The following is a 21,715-nucleotide window of genomic DNA, read 5'->3' as shown; positions in this document are numbered from 1 at the left end:
TCAGTATTTAGTAAGTCTGTGGAGCTCCACCATCAAATTGTAGCAAACCACAGATCAGGACGAGGAAATGAAATGATATCTGAGGCTTTGCTTCAGTCCAGGAACCCCATCAGTCATTATGAAATAGAAGAAGTTAGATACAACCCATAAGATCGATGGTGGGGGGGGGGGAGGTAGAACCCAGTGGTCACTCCAAAATTGCTGTGCAGATATGAGAGAACCTGTTGGATAGACAGCCGTCTCTGCAGCCTCCATACATCAGGCCTTCAGCAGAGTCACATGACTGGACGCTCTAGGTTTAGCTAAACGGAATGTAAAGGATTCTGGAAATGCAAGGAAAACACAGTAAAGTGTGCAGAAAGTCACTGTGTGTGTGTGTGTGTGTGTGTGTGTGTGTGTGTGTGTGTGTGTGTGTGTGTGTGTGTACGTGTACAGGAGCGAGTGGATCAGGAGGTGCAGCAGCGTGAGGAGGTTCATTCCAGACTGCAGCAGTTGGAGAAGGAACTAGAGGAGACTCAAAGAGAGAGAGATACAGCCAGAGTGGATCGAGCACTGGATCAGGTCTCTCTCACACACACACACTCATTCTCACATGTACACATGCACTCACACATTCACACACACACAAGGGATACAGGGACATTATAATTAAGGATCTACCGCATTCGTGTCACGCCCATGAAGTGAGGTGTTTCCTGTGTAATATTCAGTTTGCTGTGAAATATAAAATGTAAGGCTTGTGTTTAGTGATTTAACATTTTTTATTTGTGTATCGTATGAAATATGAGGTGCGATATGAGGCCTAGCAATCATACGGTAATAGATAGATAGATAGATGATAGATAGATAGATGATAGATAGATAGATAGATAGATAGATAGATAGATAGATAGATAGATAGTCAGATAGATAGTCAGATAGATAGATAGGTAGGTAGGTAGGTAGGTAGGTAGGTAGGTAGATAGATAGATAGATAGATAGATAGATAGATAGGTAGGTAGGTAGGTAGGTAGGTAGTCAGATAGATAGATAGATAGATAGATGATAGGTAGGTAGGTAGATAGATAGATAGATAGATAGATAGATAGATAGATAGATAGATAGATAGATAGATAGATAGATAGATGATAGGTAGGTAGGTAGGTAGATAGATAGATAGATAGATAGATAGATAGATAGATAGATAGATAGATAGATAGATAGATAGATAGATAGATAGTCAGATAGATAGTCAGATAGATAGATAGGTAGGTAGGTAGGTAGGTAGGTAGGTAGGTAGGTAGATAGATAGATAGATAGATAGATAGATAGATAGATAGGTAGGTAGGTAGGTAGGTAGGTAGTCAGATAGATAGATAGATAGGTAGGTAGGTAGGTAGGTAGGTAGGTAGGTAGATAGTCAGATAGATAGTCAGATAGATAGATAGATAGGTAGGTAGGTAGGTAGGTAGGTAGGTAGGTAGATAGGTAGGTAGGTAGGTAGGTAGGTAGGTAGGTAGGTAGGTAGATAGTCAGATAGATAGATAGATAGATAGATAGATAGATAGATAGATAGATAGATGATAGGTAGGTAGGTAGGTAGATAGATAGATAGATAGATAGATAGATAGATAGATAGATAGATAGATAGATAGTCAGATAGATAGTCAGATAGATAGATAGGTAGGTAGGTAGGTAGGTAGGTAGGTAGATAGATAGATAGATAGATAGATAGATAGATAGATAGATAGATAGGTAGGTAGGTAGGTAGGTAGGTAGGTAGGTAGGTAGTCAGATAGATAGTCAGATAGATAGATAGATAGGTAGGTAGGTAGGTAGGTAGGTAGGTAGGTAGGTAGATAGTCAGATAGATAGTCAGATAGATAGATAGATAGGTAGGTAGGTAGGTAGGTAGGTAGGTAGGTAGGTAGATAGGTAGGTAGGTAGGTAGGTAGGTAGATAGTCAGATAGATAGATAGATAGATAGATAGATAGATAGATAGATAGATAGATAGATAGATAGATAGATAGATAGATAGATTTATTAATCCCAGAGGGAAAGTCAGCTATTACAGCAGCTCCAGGTATATAAAAGCAAAAAGTATTAAAGTACACAAGTAATGTTGTACACAGTATGTAATTGAATAAATAGAATAAAATAAAATAAAAAAACGTAGTGTCATATAAAAAACTTAACAGATATGTAGTATGGTCTTTATAAACAGAGTGCTAGAACATGCTCCATGAGTCTGTCCTGATAGTACTCTAGTGTTACTAAAGTACTAGTGTGTAATGAAGTTAGTGTAGCAGGATGTGTGTGTTTACGTATTGAGGAATTTGTCCTTTTGTGGATCCATCATGAATGTAAAAGTGTGTTTCTCTACACCCGTGATCGTCTCTGTGCTGCACCTCAAAAGAACAAAGCAGTAAAGTTTTCTGCTCCCCAGAGTTCATCTGTGTTCAGGTTATTTCTTTCTTTATAAACTCATAAAGACGCTCGGTTACACAAACTGTCCAAGATTTACATTCAGCTATTAATGGAGCTGTGCTGTGTGTTATAGCTTTATTTAGTCCATCATTCAATTTATGAGTGAAATGTAGTGACTGGTGTAAAATATGACTCTTTTCTTTAAATATCTATAAAATTAAGCACATTTTGTTATGATCCTTCACTGCCAAATTCATGTGTTCAGGTAAACATTCTGTTCCAGGTGACACGATCATTACAGGCGTTAATACCAACACAGACCTAAAAGCAGTCATTTCAAAAGTGCTTGTTTGGTTTCAGGCTCGGTTTGAAGCGCAGCGCTCTCAGTGGGAGGTGGAGCTCAGACTGTCTGTAGAGCAACAGGTCACCCAGCGACTGGCCTCCATACAGGAGGAGAACGCCAACACCACCGCCAAACTCCGAGAGCAGCAGCGGTCAGCGCACAGCCCCACAGACCATTCACAATACTACATTTACATCACACATCCTTCTACTGTTCATCCTCTGTAGTGTGTGTGTGTGTGTGTGTGTGTGTGTGTGTGTGTGTGCAGGAAGCAGTTGCTGGATCTGAGCGCTCGTCATGAGCGTGAGCTGTCTGCGCAGACTGACGAGTTTAGAGCGCAGCTGCAGGACAGAGACGAGAGACAGCACCAGCTCACACTCCACCTCAACAACAAGTACGTGTGTGTGTGTGTGTGTGTGTGTGTGTGTGTGTGTGTGTGTGTGTGTGTGTGTTCACATTACATTTCTTCACTATGCACTCGCAATGTGTTCACACCTGCAGCACCATGATGCTTCTGAAAGACTGTGTGTGTGTGTGTGTGTGTGTGTGTGTGTGTGTGTGTGTGTGTGTGTGTAGGATAGCACAGTTACAGGAAGAACTGGTTTGTATGGAGACCAGTAAGCGAAAGCTGGAGACACAGAGGGAGGAGCTAGTGTCTCGCCTACAGGGAATGATGCGCTCCCATTGGGCGGAGGCTTTAAGACTGCTGACCAGTCAGGAGCAGGTCTGTGTGTGTTAGTTTTATTCTACAAAATATTCAGCCACCAGTATAACTCACGCATGTTAATCCTGCACTGTGTGTGTGTGTGTGTGTGTTAGACTAAAGGACCGTTCTCTCCCTTGTCTCTGTGGGAAACTTCTAAACCTCAATCATCTCCACAAGCTCCAGATACCATCAGCTCTGCACACACACTAACTACAGGTACACACTAACTACAGGTACACACACACACTACAGGTACACACACACATACACACTAACTTCAGGTACACACACACACTACAGGTACACACACACATACACACTAACTACAGGTACACACTAACTACAGGTACACACACACACTACAGGTACACACACACATACACACTAACTACAGGTACACACACACACTACAGGTACACATACACACTAACTACAGGTACACACTAACTACAGGTACACACACACACTACAGGTACACACACACACATACACACTAACTACAGGTACACACACACACTACAGGTACACACACACACATACACACTAACTACAGGTACACACACACACTACAGGTACACACACACACATACACACTAACTACAGGTACACACTAACTACAGGTACACACACACACTACAGGTACACACACACACATACACACTAACTACAGGTACACACACACACATACACACTAACTACAGGTACACACTAACTACAGGTACACACACACACTACAGGTACACACACACATACACACTAACTACAGGTACACACACACACTACAGGTACACATACACACTAACTACAGGTACACACTAACTACAGGTACACACACACACTACAGGTACACACACACACATACACACTAACTACAGGTACACACACACACTACAGGTACACACACACACATACACACTAACTACAGGTACACACACACACTACAGGTACACACACACACATACACACTAACTACAGGTACACACTAACTACAGGTACACACACACACTACAGGTACACACACACACATACACACTAACTACAGGTACACACACTAACTATATGTACACACACACTACAGGTACACATACACACTAACTACAGGTACACACTAACTACAGGTACACACACACACTACAGGTACACACTAACTACAGGTACACACACACTAACTACAGGTACACACTAACTACAGGTACACACTAACTACAGGTACACACACACACTACAGGTACACACTAACTACAGGTACACACACACTACAGGTACACACTAACTACAGGTACACACACACTACAGGTACACACTAACTACAGGTACACACACACATACACACTAACTACAGGTACACACTAACTACAGGTACACACACACATACACACTAACTACAGGTACACACTAACTACAGGTACACACACACATACACACTAACTACAGGTACACACACACTAACTACAGGTACACACTAACTACAGGTACACACACACATACACACTAACTACAGGTACACACACACTAACTACAGGTACACACACACATACACACTAACTTCAGGTACACACACACTAACTACAGGTACACACTAACTACAGGTACACACACACTAACTACAGGTACACACTAACTACAGGTACACACACACATACACACTAACTACAGGTACACACACACTAACTACAGGTACACACACACATACACACTAACTTCAGGTACACACACACTAACTACAGGTACACACTAACTACAGGTACACACACACTAACTACAGGTACACACTAACTACAGGTACACACACACATACACACTAACTTCAGGTACACACACACTAACTACAGGTACACACTAACTACAGGTACACACACACATACACACTAACTTCAGGTACACACACACTAACTACAGGTACACACTAACTACAGGTACACACACACATACACACTAACTACAGGTACACACTAACTACAGGTACACACACACATACACACTAACTACAGGTACACACTAACTACAGGTACACACACACACTACAGGTACACACTAACTACAGGTACACACTAACTACAGGTACACACACACACTACAGGTACACACATGTACACACATTTATTACAGGTGCACACACTCACTACAGGCACACACACACACACACACTAACTACATGTATACACACAAACACACACACATTCTACAGGTGCACACACTTACTACAAGTACAGCCATACACACATTACAGGCACACATTCTACAGTTACACACACTGCAGCTACACACGTACACACACACAAACTACATGTATGCACACACACACACACTTTTTTATGTCTCCCTCTCTGTCTCCTAGCTGCACCTCAGGCCGTGGTTCTTCACCTGTCCAGGGACAAAGACAGGGAGACGAGAGGACCGGGGGACAGCAGAGGAGACGTGGGACAGGTGGAGTTCAGCCTGCTAAATCACAGTCACACATTCACTCCTCTGGAACCAGTGCTGGACGATACACATCTCACAGGTACACACACACACTCTTCTACTGATGAACACATGAAGGCCTAGTACTGCTGGGGTGCGTTCTAATGTTTGTTGTGTAATTTAATATATACAGTATTTAGTTAGTCATTAGTTAACATAGATAGAACTTTATTAATCCCAAGGGAAATTGTTTTAAATGTTGTTGTGTGTGTGTGCGTGTGTGTGTGTTGTAGTTGTGGGAAGAAGTGACGTCAGTGATGTTTGGGAAAGACCCTCGAGAGGAGGTGCAGGGGAAAGACTAAGGGTGGAACGAGGAGGTGAGGGCAGGAGAGAGAGAACGGAGGGAGAGATCAGTTCGGCTCGGAGAACGTCTCACCTGGAGGAGAACCTGACTGTGAACTCCACTCACCTCCACACTCACACCCCATACGGTCACGCCGACCCCGGAACCAACAGACGAGTGAATCTGAAACCCACTCTCCGACAGAATCGGGTTCACTCCTCTGCAGAAGTACGGCCCAGGGTTCAGGGTGGAGGTTTAGAAAAGGAGGCAGCGAGATGTGACGTATCGCCGGAGACGTACGGCAGTTCAGGAACCAAAGTGCCGCTCGGAGAAGAACCGTTCCTGTCAATCAAAGAGAAAGCTCCTCCCACTGCGTCCAGCGCCTCGTCCCTGTGCGAGGAGAGGCAGAGTGAACTGCAGTACTACATTACAAAGGTATAACACAAGCTCTGTCTGATAATCCGAGCTCGATCACGCCTGATTATCTGTCTGATAACCTGTGTGTATCTGTAAGCAGCTTTGTACATCTCTCCATCTCTCTTTCAGTTGCTGGACCGGTCTCCTGGTGACCCCCTGGAGGAGCAGGAGGTGGATCAGAGCGGGAACAGAGCCGAAACACTCTCGGGTGTGCGAGACACAACCATAAGCACTAAGAAACTTTTAGTGTTTCCAATTCCCCGATTCAACTCTTAACTGTGTGTGTGTGTGTGTGTGTGTGTGTGTGTGTGTGTTAGGTGTGAGTTCTCAGGCTGAGCCGAAGCTGGAGCAGCTTGCTGACCTCCTTCGTCTGACGTTGCCTCCTGGACACACCACCCAACAGTTCCAACAGCTCCTGGATGCTCTCCTCAGGTCTGTGTGTGGAAACGGGTTTGGCATTTTACTCAGCGTTATAAAATAAAATGGTGTGAATGAAACTCCAGCCAGTACCAATCATCTGATCTACCATTCTCATCGGTAGAGCGGGTCGAAGGTCCAACCGGAGTTCAGCTGATCTCTGTGTGTGTGTGTGTGTGTGTGTGTGTGTTAGGTCAGGGGAGGCCGGTGCTGATCCACTCAGAGCGAATCTGGACAGCAGACTAGCACAGCACGAGAAGAGAGAGGTGAGATCTTCCAGATATTCCTCAAGCTCCTACTGATTCAGGTGCTTCAGCCTCCCTGATGAAGAGCCACTGTTGCAGCGGTGACTTAGCAGTTAGGGTGCTGGTGTATAATCTAAAGGGTTGTGGGTTCAAGCCCCACCTCTGCTTTATTACTATTGTAAGAGTTTCATTCATTTTCAGATGCTTTGATTATATCTAGTCTGCAGATACCTGAACAAAAAGCAACTTGACGCAGATATACGAGTGCACACATGCCCTGTAGACTGAATGGGCACAAATTCCCATACACAGACATACTTCACAGCTGAAAAGGTCACACGGAGGTCATTTGTTTTTGAAATGTGATGTCCGACCAGCTCATTGTCAGGTGTCCAAATACTTTTGGGCATGAAATCTAGTTTAGGGAGTGACTGCTCGTTTAACATGCTGTACACAGTTCAATTTGTGTTGGTGTTTAGCAGCGGCCCACTGCACCCCGCACCTCACAAAGCACCACGTCACGGGGGCGTCGACATGGACCCCAGGGTCAAAGGTCGGGACCGAAAATCAACGCCTGGAGATGAGGACGGAACATTCGCAATCCTATAATCACTAATTTATTTAAATGTAATATTAATCGATGACATTTGTACTTTTTAGAGTGTTGAATTAAAGTGTTTTTTTTAATATCTTGTGTGTGTGGGTTTTGTTACTGTGTTTAAGACAGAAAGCACACAGAGGGACAGAACAGGGTCGCTCATACAAAGCACCAGTGTGACTAGAGTGGTGAAGCTCCCCCTTGTGGAGGAACTTTTACCTGCTGAGAGTGCGTGAGCTACGAGCCCAAGCCATGGAGCGAGAATAGGGGGGTGAGAAAAGGAGAGAGCAGAAAGGTGACACGAACATGAAAGCTATAAAACTGATCAATAAAAGAATGTTTGTGGTTATTATATCTGATTATTTCATTATTACAGCGTCTTCTTCAGAAGGTAGGCTCAGGACCAGCTGCTACCCTGATCAGAATGCAGTGGTAGCTCAGTGGCTAAGGTACTGGACTAGTAATCAGAAGGTCCTGGGATCAAGCCCCACCACTGCCAAGTTGTTTTCTTGGGCTCTTGAGCAAGGCCCTTAACCCTCAATTGGATAAAAGCGTTTGCTAAATGTAAATCACAACATAAACACATTCTTCATATCAGGATGTATTTATACTTCATTGAAAATAATCAGTGAAACATAGTGAAGGTAGCATTAATGTAAATATAGGATTGATACAAGCCCTGACTGAACATTCTGATCATACAGACCGGCTTCAGCCTTCAGAACTGAAATCATAAAAAGGTTTTGCTGTTCGGACTGTAATTGCAGCGCTCGCTCTGAAGGGAGAGCCCACAATATAACACACTAGCACACCAGAGCTGACTTCTCAAGCTTGTGGGTTCGAATCCCAGACCTGCTCCGCCTATGCGGACAACAAATCTGCACCTTCACTTTCACGTCATTGTACCACACAGCTCCTAAACACTGGCATGAACTGCTTCCTATGGACTACTGATATAAACGAATCAAATCACTTTATTGTTATAAGCTGAGTTAAAATCTCAGGTGCTCAGTCCCTCACAGTTGCAATACATATTAATTACAAGAAATATACACATTCACTTACATTAAACTAGCACCATTTGTTCAATATACAGTGTATCACAAAAGTGAGTACACCCCTCACATTTCTGCAAATATTTCATTATATCTTTTCATGGGACAACACTATAGACATGAAATTTGGATATAACTTAGAGTAGTCAGTGTACAGCTTGTATAGCAGTGTAGATTTACTGTCTTCTGAAAATAACTCAACACACAGCCATTAATGTCTAAATAGCTGCAACATAAGTGAGTACACCCCACAGTGAACATGTCCAAATTGTGCCCAAATGTGTCGTTGTCCCTCCCTGGTGTCATGTGTCAAGGTCCCAGGTGTAAATGGGGAGCAGGGCTGTTAAATTTGGTGTTTTGGGTACAATTCTCTCATACTGGCCACTGGATATTCAACATGGCACCTCATGGCAAAGAACTCTCTGAGGATGTGAGAAATAGAATTGTTGCTCTCCACAAAGATGGCCTGGGCTATAAGAAGATTGCTAACACCCTGAAACTGAGCAGGCCAAGGTCATACAGCGGTTTTCCAGGACAGGTTCCACTCGGAACAGGCTTCGCCAGGGTCGACCAAAGAAGTCGAGTCCACGTGTTCGGCGTCATATCCAGAGGTTGGCTTTAAAAAATAGACACATGAGTGCTGCCAGCATTGCTGCAGAGGTTGAAGACGTGGGAGGTCAGCCTGTCAGTGCTCAGACCATACGCCGCACACTGCATCAACTCGGTCTGCATGGTCATCATCCCAGAAGGAAGCTGACGCACAAGAAAGCCCGCAAACAGTTTGCTGAAGACAAGCAGTCCAAGAACATGGATTACTGGAATGCCCTGTGGTCTGATGAGACCAAGATAAACTTGTTTGGCTCAGATGGTGTCCAGCATGTGTGGCGGCGCCCTGGTGAGAAGTACCAAGACAACTGTATCTTGCCTACAGTCAAGCATGGTGGTGGTAGCATCATGGTCTTGGGCTGCATGAGTGTTGCTGGCACTGGGGAGCTGCAGTTCATTGAGGGAAACATGAATTCCAACATGTACTGTGACATTCTGAAACAGAGCATGATCCCCTCCCTTCGAAAACTGGGCCTCATGGCAGTTTTCCAACAGGATAACGACCCCAAACACAACCTCCAAGGTGACAACTGCCTTGCTGAGGAAGCTGAAGGTAAAGGTGATGGACTAAACCCAATTGAGCACCTGTGGCGCATCCTCAAGTGGAAGGTGGAGGAGTTCAAGGTGTCTAACATCCACCAGCTCCGTGATGTCATCATGGAGGAGTGGAAGAGGATTCCAGTAGCAACCTGTGCAGCTCTGGTGAATTCCATGCCCAGGAGGGTTAAGGCAGTGCTGGATAATAATGGTGGTCACACAAAATATTGACACTTTGGGCTCAATTTGGACATGTTCACTGTGGGGTGTACTCACTTATGTTGCAGCTATTTAGACATTAATGGCTGTGTGTTGAGTTATTTTTAGAAGACAGTAAATCTACACTGCTATACAAGCTGTACACTGACTACTCTAAGTTATATCCAAGTTTCATGTCTATAGTGTTGTCCCATGAAAAGATATAATAAAATATTTGCAGAAATGTGAGGGGTGTACTTACTTTTGTGATACACTGTATACAGGTATTGATTAAAGACTCTTTATGTACAGAAATTATGAAATGTGAATGAATATACATATATAAAATTTGGAATAATAAGTCTGAGATGTACAGTTATTGTACAAGATATGAATTGTACATGGTATGTGTGTAGGTGTGGTGAATATAGTTCGGGTGAGTACAGTGCAGAATGGGTGGTATGGGGTGTGTATGGTGTATTGATTATGAGGGGCGTGCCTGTCCATTGCTGTTCAGCAGTCTGATGGCTCGGGGGAACTGGGCGGTACTGGTTTTATACTGGATTGGTAGATAAGGACTATGATGTATACGCAGTGTATGTGTGGTCCTTAAACAGTACATTTAGATTTGGATGCTGTATTAACTATAACAGTATCACATTTGCGTCCACCTGTACTGCATGTACCACCTGCAGAAAGGGGGCCGAGACTAAAAGTAAAGCAGCTGCACACAGCCCAAAAAACTGCTCCTTCAGAAGGACGATACCTCCTGGATATGCTTCTGTTCAGCAGTACTGTGATAAGCGAGTGAAATCTTACAGCCTGCAGTCCCACTCCAGTGCAGAAGGAGGCAGTAAAACACTTTCAACTGATCTACCACCCACTATTCAGTCCTGAGGAAGGAGAAGAAGCAGCAGCGTGTTGGTTTACCTCTCTCTGCTACTGATCATGAACATAAAATCTAATCTACTCGTTTTAGTTCTGATCAACTTTACCAGCTTTATAGTCTGAAGAAGTTAAACAGAAGAGTAAATGTGAGGAGTTTTACTCTGTTCTTATTTTGGGTGAGTTTATCTAAACTTTGACACTGTAGGGTTTGAGGGAACACTGTGTAGGGAGACTTTAATGATTTGTTTTTTTGATAATTAAAGGTTTTGTATGTTTAAAACGATGCAGCAACACAGTGTGGTTGTGAATGGTTTGAGTTAATGACAGTAGGCAGTTCTGTTCTGTGATTGGAAGATCATTTTGGAATCCAGAATCTTTTTGGCCCTAATGCACTGTTGTAGGTTTCAGTTTTATTGATTATCCTAATTTCTTTTACCTCAGAGATGGACAGCAGCTCAGTTCAGGTCTTCTCCTGCTCCCTGTGTACAGTATCCTACACAGCCCATAATTACCTCCACAAACACATCAGAAGGAGCCACTATGAGGAATATGTTGGGATGCTGAGAGCAGGAGAGATCAAATCTGAAGACCTGATGCCCACCATCAGCTCCAGTAACCAGGAAACGTCCAGTTCTAAATCTCCTCACAACCCAGTAAAGAAAGATCAGCACTGCTCAGATTGTGGGAAGCGTTTCATTTCACAGAGACAACTGGAAATACACCAGCGCGTTCACACTAAAGAGAAACCGTATAAGTGCAACCAGTGCGGGAAGAGTTTTAGACAGTCGAATCATCTCGGTGTTCACAAGCGCATTCACTCTGCTAAAAAGCCGCATTCCGGCTTACAACGTGGAAAGAGTTTCACTCAGCGGGGACTGCTTCAGTCACACCAGCGCATTCACACCGGAAAGAAGCCCTATACCTGCTCGCACTGTGGGAAGAGCTTTTCAGTCACGGATCATCTTCGTAAACATGAGCGCATTCACACTGGAGGGAAACCCTACTCCTGTTCACACTGCGGGAAAAGCTTTGCTCAAAGTTCTGCGTTCAAGAAACACCAGCGCGTTCACACTAGAGAGAAACCATATAAGTGCAACCAGTGCGGGAAGAGTTTTAGACAGTCGAATCATCTCGGTGTTCACAAGCGCATTCACTCTGCTAAAAAGCCGCATTCCTGTTCACAATGTGGAAAGAGTTTCACTCAGCAGGGTCTGCTTCAGTCACACCAGCGCATTCACACCGGAAAGAAGCCCTATACCTGTTTACAGTGTGGAAAGAGTTTTACTTACAGTAGTAAGTTCAAAAAACACCAGCGCATTCACACTGGAGAGAAACCATATTCCTGTTCGCATTGTGGGAAGAGCTTTTCAGTCACGGATCATCTTCGTAGCCATGAGCGCATTCACACTGGAGAGAAACCCTACTCCTGTTCACACTGCGGGAAAAGCTTTGCTCATAGCTCAGCGTTAAAGAAACACCAGCGCATTCACACTGGAGAGAAACCGTACAGCTGCTCAGAGTGTGAGAAAAGTTTTACTAGCAGTAGTGGTTTACGTTCACACCAGCGCATTCACACTGGAGAGAAACCGTATTGCTGTTCTTACTGTGGGAAAAGTTTCTCTTATATTTCTGCGTTCAAGAAACACCAGCGCATTCACACTGGAGAGAAACCGTACAGCTGCTCAGAGTGTGAGAAAAGTTTTACTAGCAATAGTGCTTTACATTCACACCAGCGCATTCACACTGGAGAGAAACCGTATTACTGTACTTACTGTGGGAAAAGTTTCTTTTATATTTCTGCGTTCAAGAAACACCAGCGCATTCACACTGGAGAGAAACCGTACAGCTGCTCAGAGTGTGAGAAAAGTTTTACTAGCAGTAGTGGTTTACGTTCACACCAGCGCATTCACACTGGAGAGAAACCGTATTACTGTACTTACTGTGGGAAAAGTTTCTCTTATATTTCTGCGTTCAAGAAACACCAGCGCATTCACACTGGAGAGAAACCGTACAGCTGCTCAGAGTGTGAGAAAAGTTTTACTACCAGTAGTGCTTTACATTCACACCAGCGCATTCACACTGGAGAGAAACCGTATTACTGTTCTTACTGTGGGAAAAGTTTTGCTTATGGTAGATCATTTGCTAAACATGAGCAACTACATACTGGAGTGAAGCCGTATTCCTGTTCACAGTGTGGGAAGAGTTATGCCTACAGTGGTGCACTCAAGAAACACCAGCGCATTCACACTAGAAAACCATACAGCTGCTCAGAGTGTGAGAAAACTTTTACTAACAGTGGTGCTTTACATTCACACCAGCGCATTCACACTGAAAAGAAACCACATTTCTGTTCTACCTGTAAGAAATGTTTTCCTGATCGTAGATCATTAGTGAAACACGAGCGCGTCCACTCTGCCGAGTAGCCGTTCTCCTGCTCACAGTGTAGGAAGAGTTTTACTGAAGAGTGGACTTTAGTAGATACACAGGCGTGTTCACACTGGGAAGCATCATCACTGCACAGTTTGTGAAAAGAATCATCCAGAGAGACGACATTAAGAGAATGTTTTAAAAAAAATCATTTTATAATGAATACAATTAAGGTCACTGAGTCCTGTACTAGACGTTTCAGTTTCTAATCACCTTTGGTGTGGCAGTCAAGTCTGTGTTTTATCAGGGTCTTCCTCTTCCTCCTGTTCCTCTTCTATCATTTGAATCAGTTGTCTCTATCTTGCCCCGTCCTAAACATCCTCCTCTGTCATACCAGCCATCGGCATGTCATCCCTCACCACACCCATAAACCTCCTGTATCTGTATAGTTGTACATAGATTTGCCCCCCCACAGAAACACATTATTATTGAGCCACAGCAAGGCAGATGGGCAGAGCATGAGTATGGAGATGTTGATCTTACAGTGGACTTCAGTGCTCACAACACTAATGCAGGTGCTGGTTCAGGTCATCCTTATAACCAACGGTCTCCATGCGCTGTCTCTGTGTGTTTATGTATAGTCCTATAGCAGCTTGTTCATACCATTTATGTTAAGTGTTTTTGTATTGGTGTCACAAACTATGTGGCTGGATATTCTATATAAGAGTGTGTGGATGTCTTGTCCAGACCATCGCCAAATACTTTCGGCTATATAGTGTAAATACTTTTCGGCTATACCTCTACTGTTGTTTCTCTAAATAAACAAAGCGAATCTTGAACTACCCCATGACTACAAACTGCTTGGAACTGCAATGGAAGATAAGGAACACAACCTCTGGGCTTTAATTCTTTAAAGACAATCCAACAAATCTTTCCTCAGTTGTTCTGTTCTATTATTTCATTCATTTTTTGATGGAAACATGGAGTTAAAACTTGTTATACCAAGCAGCCACAGTAATTGTATTTGAACTTGTTTAACGATTTTCCTTTGTAAAGAACTAAATGGTTTCCTATTTGCTTCATTAACAGGAGAGGAGAATATGTGTGTCTCCTCAGTGGTTCTCACCTTCTATGTTCAGTCTGTTTCATCTGTAATATTAGTCTCTAGACCTTTTGACTAAAAGTCAGTTTATATGATGTGTTAGTCCAACTAGCCTTTATAAACAAGATGCTTCTGTTTAAATAAATCCCAGAAAGGTAAAAGATTCGGTCTACTATCGGAGACGTACTGCAAGCACCAATCCAACTTCTCTGCTAATAAAAAGGTTTGAAGATCCCACAGACACAACGTGATTCCTCTCTAATCGACCAACAGCTCTTTATATGCTCAGGATAAACACGTACTTGGTTCTGATATAAGTTTATTTACTCACCATCATCGATACGTTCTACCTTTTGTGTCCCACCACCATGGTACATGTTATGGTTCTGTTGTTTATTAAACATTGTGATAGAATTCGGCACTGTGAGTTCGTTTTCCTGGTATGAGAGCCTGACTGACCCCATCAGAAAATGACTGATTTTAAGAATTAGATTTTTTAATAATAGATTTTTTTTACCACTTGATTAATACGCTTAATGAAAGAAAAATCTTACAATAATGGCATCATCTCGACAGCCTTAAAATGTTCTTTCTTACTGCATTACCTGATCGTACTGATACATGACTCACATTCTTATACAGATCACCTTAAAAAGAGATAAGATATACTTTATTTGTCATATATACATATACAGGTGTAGAGTACAATGAAATTCTTTTTCTTCACATATCCCAGCTTGTTTGGAAGCTGAGGTCAGAGATCGTTCGGCGCCCCTGGAGCAGACGGGGTTAAGGGCCTTGCACGAGGACCCAACAGTGGCTGCATGGCAGAGCCTGGATATGAACTGCCAATGTTCCGGCTGATGGCCCAAAGCTCTACCCACTAGGCTACCACTGGGACAATAAACTCCCAATAAACCAAAGAGAGTTTGTTCTTCTCAGATCACAAAGGATCTCATGTTCCTCACTCATAGCAGGGAAAGACCAAACATCTCCTTCCACTTGATTAGCGAGGACTAAACAATAAAACCCCTGAATCAGTTAACTGGATGTACCATCTTTAAGGCCAGCTGTAGCCTAGTGATTAAGGTACTGGACCAGTGATCAAAGGGTTGCTGGTTCAAGCCCCACCACTGCCAGGTTGTTGCTGTTGGGTCCTTGAGCAAGGCCCTTAACCCTCAATTGCTCAAACTATATACTGTAACTGTAATGTAAGTCGCTTTGGATAAAGGCGTCTGCTAAATACTGTAAATGTGAAATGTCATATAGACTCAATGGTGAATTAAGAACGGTTATACTGGTTCAGCTCTGTCATAGTTTCAAAAACTCTTATCAAAACACAAGACAATAAAACACAATGTTCAGCATCAGATTAAGTAGAAATAAAAATATCCAACATTTGATCTTCTTACGGCTAAAAAGAAATCATTCACTCCAACGCATCAACCAACATCCCAACATATTCCTCATAGTGGCTCCTTCTGATGTGTTTGTGGAGGTAATTATGGGCTGTGTAGGATACTGTACACGGAGCAGGAGAAGACCTGAACTGAGCTGCTGTCCATTTCTGAGGAGAAAATAATATTTGTGACTGTAATCGATTATAATGTTAATAAAAGCGGTTTATTGTGAGTAAATTGAGGCTCTGATTTAAACCCGAGGTACATTTACCTCAGGTTTGGTGCCTGTAGCGGCTGTAACTGTCACTGGTTAAATCCCAAATCCACCTATCTTGTCTGTAGTAGTGCACTACAGAGGCTGTAAACAAAAGCATTATACACCCTACCTAGTGCACTCTATATGTTATATGTTCGTTACAGCTCCTAATAAATCACTCATTACAACAGCTTGTCTGAAGTCCCAATTCAGAAATAAATGCTACTAAATTAGAATAACCTCAGTGTGGTCTTTACAGCTAGAACAGCAGCCGCTCTTCTGCTCACACAAGCTGGACTTTGTTTCCTGATTAAACATTTCCTCATCCCAGACCTTCTTGAGGGACCTTTGGTCTCCAGAATAATCTGCATTTCTAAACTAATAATTGTTGCGTAATTTGAATTATCAATTTGTGTCTTAGCTTTTGTAATACCCTAGAATTATATGGTAAAGATCTTTGTGTCTTACAACAAGAGATTGTATGTGTGTGTATGTGTGTGTATGTGTGTGTATGTGTGTGCGTAGATGAACTCAGAATAACCTAATGACCGTTAACAACTAAGTGTGTGTGTTAAACCCTGTCAATAATCCACCAGATCTTGTAGGTCCAGCAGTACTGAGGGCACCGACTAGGAATAGAAATCTGACTGATTCATTAAATAAAGAACCAGGAGAGCGGCCCATCTTAGTCTGAAAAATTCATTTTATTCTACACACACAGGACAGACTGAAGATGCTGGTCAGGACAAAACATCCACACACACTTTTACATAGTTTGTGGAACACAGACACAAAAACCTGTACCAGCACAAATCAGCTATAACATCACACAGAGACAGCTGTTCATAACTAAAGACTATGACTCTTATTCCTTCACCATGTAACCATGGGGGGAAACAGGTTAAAGCAGTAACTAATGGTGGGTGGATGGTGTGGCAGTGACTGGCTGGGAGGTATAAGTAAGGGTCGAATAATTAATGGGAAGGTACTCAGCAGTGTGGATGCACTCGTGTTTCTCTAATGAACTACGATCAGAAAAACTTTTCCCACAGTAAAAACAGAAATGTGGTTTCTCTTCAGTGTGAATGCGCTGGTGTTTCTTAAGCGCACAACTGTCGACATAACTCTTCCCACACTGTGAGCAAGAATACGGACGCTCTCCAGTATGGAGACGCTCATGTTTCACTAATGATCCACTATGAGCAAAACTTCTTCCACAGTAAGAACAGGAATACGGCTTCTCTCCAGTGTGAATGCGCTGATGACTTTGAAGACCATGTTGGTAAAAAAAGCTTTTCCCACAAAATGAACACTGATATGGCTTCTCACCAGTGTGAACCCGGTGGTGCAGACGGAGAGAACTCATGGTGGAAAAACTCTTTTCACAGTGTGAACAGGAATACGGTCTCTCTCCGGTGTGAGTGCGCTGGTGTGTACGAAGATTACCTGCATTAGCAAAGCTCTTCCCACATTGTGAACAGGAATACAGGTTCTCTCCAGTGTGAATGTGCTGGTGTGTACGGAGATTCCCTGCTGTAGAAAAACTTTTCTCACAGTGTGAACAGGAATACGGTTTCTCTCCAGTGTGAATGCGCTGGTGTATCTTAAGCGCATCACTTTTAGCAAAACTTTTCCCACACTGTGAGCAACAATACGGCCTCTCTCCAGTATGGAGGCGCTCATGATTCACTAATGCTCCACTACCAGCAAACTTTTTCCCACAGTGTGAACAGGAATATGGTTTCTCTCCAGTGTGAATGCGCTGGTGTGCATGTAAAGCACTACTGGTAGTAAAACTTTTCTCACACACTAAACAGCTATATAGATTCTCTCCAGTGTGAATGCGCTGGTGTACATGGAGACAATCCTTGGTAGTAAAGCTCTTCTCACAGTGTGAACAGGAATGCAGTTTCTCTCCAGTGTGAATGCACTGGTGTTTCTTGAGAGTACAACTGTAAGCAAAACTTTTCCCACACTGTGAGCAGAAATACGGCTTCTCTCCAGTATGAACGCGCTGATGTTTCGCAAATGAGCCATTATGAGCAAAAAATTTTCCACACTGTGAACAGAAATACGGTTTCTCTCCAGTGTGAGTGCGCTGGTGTGCATGTAAAGCAGTACTGGTAGTAAAACTTTTCTCACACTCTGAGCAGCTGTACGGTTTCTCTCCAGTGTGAATGCGCTGGTGTTTCTTGAGGATACAACTGTCAGAAAAACTCCTACCACAGTGTGAGCAAGAATATGGCCTCTCTCCAGTGTGAATGCGCTGGTGTATCTTAAGCGTAGCACTTTTAGTAAAACCTTTTCCACATTCTGAGCAAGAATACGGCTTCACTCCAGTATGGAGGCGCTCATGATTCACTAATAGTCCACGATCAGCAAACCTTTTTCCACACTGTGAACATGAATTCGGTTTCTCTTCTATGTGAATGCGCTGGTGTTTCTTAAAGGTACTACTGTAAGCAAAACTCTTCCCGCACTGTGAACAGGAATACGGCTTCACTCCACTATGGACACGCTTATGTATTACTAATGATCCACGATCAGCAAAACTTTTCTCACAGTACGAACAGGAATACGGTTTCTCTCCAGTGTGAATGCGCTGGTGTCTATGTAAAGCACTACCGCTAGTAAAAGTTTTCTCACACTGTGAGCAGCTGTACCGTTTATCTCCTGTGTGAAGGCGCTGGTGTCTCTTGAGAGTATTACTGTGAGTAAAACTCTTCCCACACTGGTTGCACTTATGCGGTTTCTCTCCTGTATGAATGCGCTGGTGTATTTTTAAATAACTCTTTGAAGTGAAACACTTCCCACAATCTGAGCAGTGCTGATCTTTCTTTACTGGGCTGTGAGGAGATTTAGAACTGGACGTTTCCTGGTTACTGGAGCTGATGGTGGGCATCAGGTCTTCAGATTTGATCTCTCCTGCTCTCAGCATCCCAACATATTCCTCATAGTGGCTCCTTCTGATGTGTTTGTGGAGGTAATTATGGGCTGTGTAGGATACTGTACACAGGGAGCAGGAGAAGACCTGAACTGAGCTGCTGTCCATTTCTGAGGAGAAATAAAAAATAGGATAATCAATCAAACTGAAACTTTATGAATGTAAACCACCTTAAATAGATACAATTATACGGTGGAGTCCATGTTCAGGCTCCAGTCCAGTTGGTGACAGTAATTCACACTAAGACTGACTGACACAACCGTTTTAATTTAAAGGAGAATAAATGACGGTCTGTTTATTCAATCCAGTTGATCTAATCTGCTCTGTAAATGTGACTGTAATCTTTTATAATGTTAATAAAAGCGGTTTATTGTGAGTAAATTGAGGCTCTGATTTAAACTCGAGGTAAATTTACCTCAGGTTTGGTGCCTGTAGCGGCTGTAACTGCCACTGGTTAAATCCCAAATCCACCTATCTTGTCTGTAGTAGTGCACTACAGAGGCTGTAAACAAAAGCATTATACACCCTACCTAGTGCACTCTCTATATTGCCGGCTGCTATTTGAGATACAGCCGTAATAAACGGCCACCTTTGCTGAAGAAGCTTCATTTACAGGTTTGAATTGATCTGTTCGGTTCTGTTAAGTTTCCTGAGTTTCTCTGACTTGTTTGCTTCACTTTTTTCAGCGCAGTTTTAGGTTCTTTATCGCCAACAAACAAATAAGTGTGTATAAGTGTAAAAGAGGAAGTTTAAGAGGATCAGTCGTTACCACAGTAGAATAATTTCTCTATCCTGTCAGCACCAAACAACACCGAGTAAAAACTGTAACTCACCTGTCGATGTTCCCACTTCTGACTCCAGTTTATTTGGTTATTTTATGTTTCCTGAGTTTCTGTCTCTACTGCAGTCCAGCTATCAGCACTTAAATCAGGCGGCTGAAGTATTAGGAGTATTACGGTAGAGCACAGAGACACATTCTACATTCATTCCTACAGAACTGAGCTTATATGTTCATTACAGCTCCTAATAAATCACTCATTACAACAGCTTGTCTGAAGTCCCAATTCAGAAATAAATGCTACTAAATTAGAATAACCTCAGTGTGGTCTTTACAGCTAGAACAGCAGCCGCTCTTCTGCTCACACAAGCTGGACTTTGTTTCCTGATTAAACATTTCCTCATCCCAGACCTTCTTGAGGGACCTTTGGTCTCCAGCATAATCTGCATTTCTAAACTAATAATCCACCAGATCTTGTAGGTCCAGCAGTACTGAGGACACCGACTAGGAATAGAAATCTGACTGAATCATTAAATAAAGAACCAGGAGAGCGGCCCATCTTAGTCTGAAAAATTCATTTTATTCTACACACACAGGACAGACTGAAGCTGCTGGTCAGGACAAAACATCCACACACACTTTTACATAGTTTGTGGAACACAGACACAAAAACCCATAAATGGTGTAAACAAGCACAAACTAGCTACTAAAGCAATTAAAAAGTTTACTGAAGTCCAGGATTAAGACTTAGTGACTTTAACGATATTAATAAAAATGTCTTGATTTTTCATCCCTTTAGATGATGTAAATTTAATATGTAGTGAATAATTAAAATCCCACTGGGAGCAGAGCTTCAGCTTCTCGTGTTTTAGTCTCTGAGTAAATTTGCTTTGTCTTTACATGGTGTTACAGCTTTACTTTGTTGTAAATGCACAAACGTGTTCAAAATACTTCCCACAAACAGCGCCGTGACGAGGCTTCTCACCAGTGTGAACACGCTTGTGTATCTTCAAAAGTACACTGTGAGCAGGAGAACGGCTACACGGCAGTGTGGACGCGCTCGTGTTTCTCTAATGATCTACGTGATCGTGTTTCTCTCCGGTGTGAACGCGCTGGTGTATCTTAAGCGTAGCACTTTTAGCAAAACTTTTCCCACACTGAGCAAGAATACGGCTCCAGTATGGAGGCGCTCATGATTCACTAATGTTTGACGATTAACAAACCTTTTCTCACAGTGTGAACACGAGTACAGTTTCTCTCCAGTGTGAATGCGCTGGTGTGCATGTAAAGCACTATTGTTCGTAAAACTTTTCTCACACTCTGAGCAGCTGTATGGTTTCTCTCCAGTGTGAATGCGCTGATGTACATGGAGAGAAAACTTGGTAGAAAAGCTCTTCCCATAGAATAATTTCTCTATCCTGTCAGCACCAAACAACACCGAGTAAAAACTGTAACTCACCTGTCGATGTTCCCACTTCTGACTCCAGTTTATTTGGTTATTTTATGTTTCCTGAGTTTCTGTCTCTACTAATAAATGCTACTAAATTAGAATAACCTCTGTGTGGTCTTTACAGCTAGAACAACAAGCTGCACTTTCTTGAGGAACCTTTGGTCTCCAGAATAATCTGCATTTATACACAAACTTTCCACCAGGTCTTGTAGATCCAGCAGTGTTGAGGACACCGACTCTGTTTATGAGGGTTCC

General features: G+C 42.8%; 3 protein-coding genes across 3 annotated transcripts in view; 2 read left to right on the top strand and 1 right to left on the bottom strand.

The window, feature by feature from the left end:
• Window positions 1–7,968, top strand: part of cntrob (centrobin, centrosomal BRCA2 interacting protein) — a 13,052-nt gene extending 5,084 nt beyond the window's left edge. Inside the window, 11 exon segments of the mRNA XM_063015350.1 lie at window positions 436–561; window positions 2,768–2,901; window positions 3,019–3,144; window positions 3,327–3,474; window positions 3,570–3,672; window positions 5,795–5,959; window positions 6,153–6,637; window positions 6,749–6,876; window positions 6,878–7,051; window positions 7,230–7,302; window positions 7,761–7,968. Of these exon segments, the coding sequence (XP_062871420.1) occupies window positions 436–561; window positions 2,768–2,901; window positions 3,019–3,144; window positions 3,327–3,474; window positions 3,570–3,672; window positions 5,795–5,959; window positions 6,153–6,637; window positions 6,749–6,876; window positions 6,878–7,051; window positions 7,230–7,302; window positions 7,761–7,865 (1,767 nt within the window). The 3' untranslated portion in view covers window positions 7,866–7,968.
• A 3,241-nt stretch (window positions 7,969–11,209) lies between these two features.
• On the top strand, window positions 11,210–15,047 carry LOC134333395 (zinc finger protein 883-like). Its single transcript, XM_063015363.1, has 2 exons — window positions 11,210–11,339; window positions 11,605–15,047. The coding sequence occupies exon 2, from the start codon at window positions 11,607–11,609 to the stop codon at window positions 13,584–13,586; it is 1,980 nt and encodes a 659-aa protein (XP_062871433.1). The 5' UTR covers window positions 11,210–11,339; window positions 11,605–11,606; the 3' UTR covers window positions 13,587–15,047.
• Window positions 15,048–16,973: 1,926 nt separating this feature from the next.
• On the bottom strand, window positions 16,974–20,398 carry LOC134333394 (zinc finger protein 883-like). Its single transcript, XM_063015362.1, has 2 exons — window positions 20,066–20,398; window positions 16,974–19,342 (listed from the first exon to the last, which is right to left on the bottom strand). The coding sequence occupies exon 2, from the start codon at window positions 19,338–19,340 to the stop codon at window positions 17,202–17,204; it is 2,139 nt and encodes a 712-aa protein (XP_062871432.1). The 5' UTR covers window positions 19,341–19,342; window positions 20,066–20,398; the 3' UTR covers window positions 16,974–17,201.
• Between the last annotated feature and the right edge of the window lie 1,317 nt (window positions 20,399–21,715).

Source organism: Trichomycterus rosablanca, chromosome 19 (assembly GCF_030014385.1).
Source record: "Trichomycterus rosablanca isolate fTriRos1 chromosome 19, fTriRos1.hap1, whole genome shotgun sequence".
NCBI lineage: Eukaryota > Metazoa > Chordata > Actinopteri > Siluriformes > Trichomycteridae > Trichomycterus > Trichomycterus rosablanca.
The sequence above is the reverse complement of the archived record's forward strand: the minus strand, read 5'-3'. Positions and strand labels throughout refer to the sequence as shown.